Raw genomic sequence first — 1900 nt, forward strand, 5'->3', positions numbered from 1 at the left:
TTTTGTAATCTGCAAATATCATTCAGACTGTATGATCTGTCCAACTCATATTTATAGATTATTTTAAGCCTTCTCTAGCTTCTGGCCTCTTTCTTTCAAAAGGGGGAAAAAATCCAACCTCCACAAATACTCATTCTGACAAAGAGTTTACCAGATTCATGTTTAAAAGACTGGCCCCTTATATAAAGTCCACGTCGGCATTGCCAGCCTGACCCGATGGTTGGGGTGAGCCACAGTGCTGTGTACCCTGACCATGGACAGTGGATTCTAGTGGCTCTTGGAGGGGCTTTCACTGTTCTGTGCTTTCTCACTCAAGCCAGGTGATTGTGGCCTCCATTCCAGCAACAGTGGCCACTGTATCTTTGAAACAGGTGCTGATAGTAATTTACATACATGTTTTTTCAACCCAGGCTGACTGTTCACTTGGAGTTAGTAAAGAAACAACCCTCTGTGCTGAGAAAATCATGTTTTCTGATTTGAGAAGTCTACAGCTCAGGAAAACTACGGAAATAAAGGTATTTGTTTAATCTCCATAGAAATCCAAGGGCCTCTAGGTTGCTGCCTTCCCATTTTTGACTTGAGTCTCTATGGTAGCTGCCATATGTTACGTGACTAAGTGTCCACACCAGTTTTTGTATCTTCATTATAAAGCTTTAAAGAAACCACACTTGCTTTATGTTCCCATTGAGTTATTACATCTTTTCTGTCTTTGAAAGGGTGCTGTTACAGAATTCAAACACCCGGGTGACTTTCATGTGCAGTTATGTTCTTCAGAAGTCGTAGAATACATGAACCAACTTTCTGTGAGCTTAAAAGAAACATATGCAAAGCTGCTTGAAGAAGACTATATTCCTGTGAAGGGGGAAGTATGTGTCGCCAAGTACACTGTTGATCAGGTAACCCCTGATGAAATATTTAATAAAATGTTTTAATTTACTTTGGTCTCAGCAGCTCATCAACACTGGAGCTTTTAAGGACGCATCAGGTGGCTTAAACCCAGACTGGTCGCACTCCAGTTTCTCATCCTCACCTTTCCATGCTGTCTTTGGCAACTGTCCCACCCTGACCCCCAGCGCTGGTCCTCTCCAGGGCTGCTGATAGGCTCCCAAATACCGGGTTGTCAGCACATCGCTAGTCATGGAGCTTGTGTTTGTTGGTGCAGCCGAGGCATTGGTTGTGTGCTAGAATCTACTGGGCTCAAATAGCTTTGGAGTCTTGATCCATCTTACTGTCCTCATTAGACAGTTTGAGGGACTTAGTAGTGACGTTCTCAGTGAAGTAAGTTGGGCTTTCAGTTGAGTGCCTCTCTCTGCCATGTTCTGTAGGTTGGTTGAGAGTTTTTTAAAAGCCCAGGCTTGTGAAAGGCCATTGTGAAGCACGGTTGCCGTTTCTCTCACCTGTAGACCTGGAACCGAGTCGTGATACAGGGTGTTGATGTGCAGCAGAAGATGGCACATGTCTCCTATATTGACTATGGAAACGAAGAGACAATTCCAGTAAACAGAATCCACCAGCTCAGCAGAACCATTGACTTGTTTCCTCCTTGCGTGAGTCTGCTTTCCTTTCTGAGTTCTTAGAGGTGCCCCAGAGGAGCTCACCACACACACTGGCTTGTTTGCTCCCGTGTGAGTCTGCGTTCCTTTCTGAGTCCCTAGAGGTGCCCGGAGGGGCTCTTCTTCATGTTTGGATGGGTACCCTTACTCGCTTTTCCTGTTCTCCCACCGTTGTTCTTAAAAAGCAACTATAGCTATAGCTTTTCCTTCCTAGGTGAACACTCTTTGAGTATCTTGCCTCTATTTTAATTATGCCTTATTTACTGTTTAGTTAGTTACTGTCTCATGTGGGAACCTGTTAGTGTTTTTAGGCACATCTTACTGAACTGCTCTTGGAAAAAAAAAAA

The 1900-nt window shown here is 43.9% G+C and overlaps 1 protein-coding gene across 1 annotated transcript in view; it reads left to right on the forward strand.

Moving 5' to 3' along the window:
• Window positions 1-1900, forward strand: part of TDRD1 (tudor domain containing 1) — a 70190-nt gene that overhangs the window by 31865 nt on the left and 36425 nt on the right. The window contains exons 8-10 of the mRNA XM_007941612.2: window positions 317-515; window positions 717-896; window positions 1404-1551. Coding sequence (XP_007939803.2) covers window positions 317-515; window positions 717-896; window positions 1404-1551 — 527 coding nt within the window. The remainder of the gene's footprint in view (window positions 1-316; window positions 516-716; window positions 897-1403; window positions 1552-1900) is intronic.

This window comes from Orycteropus afer, unplaced genomic scaffold, assembly GCF_000298275.1.
Source record: "Orycteropus afer afer isolate SDZICR_OR568_19922 unplaced genomic scaffold, OryAfe1.0 scaffold00082, whole genome shotgun sequence".
NCBI classification, from domain to species: domain Eukaryota; kingdom Metazoa; phylum Chordata; class Mammalia; order Tubulidentata; family Orycteropodidae; genus Orycteropus; species Orycteropus afer.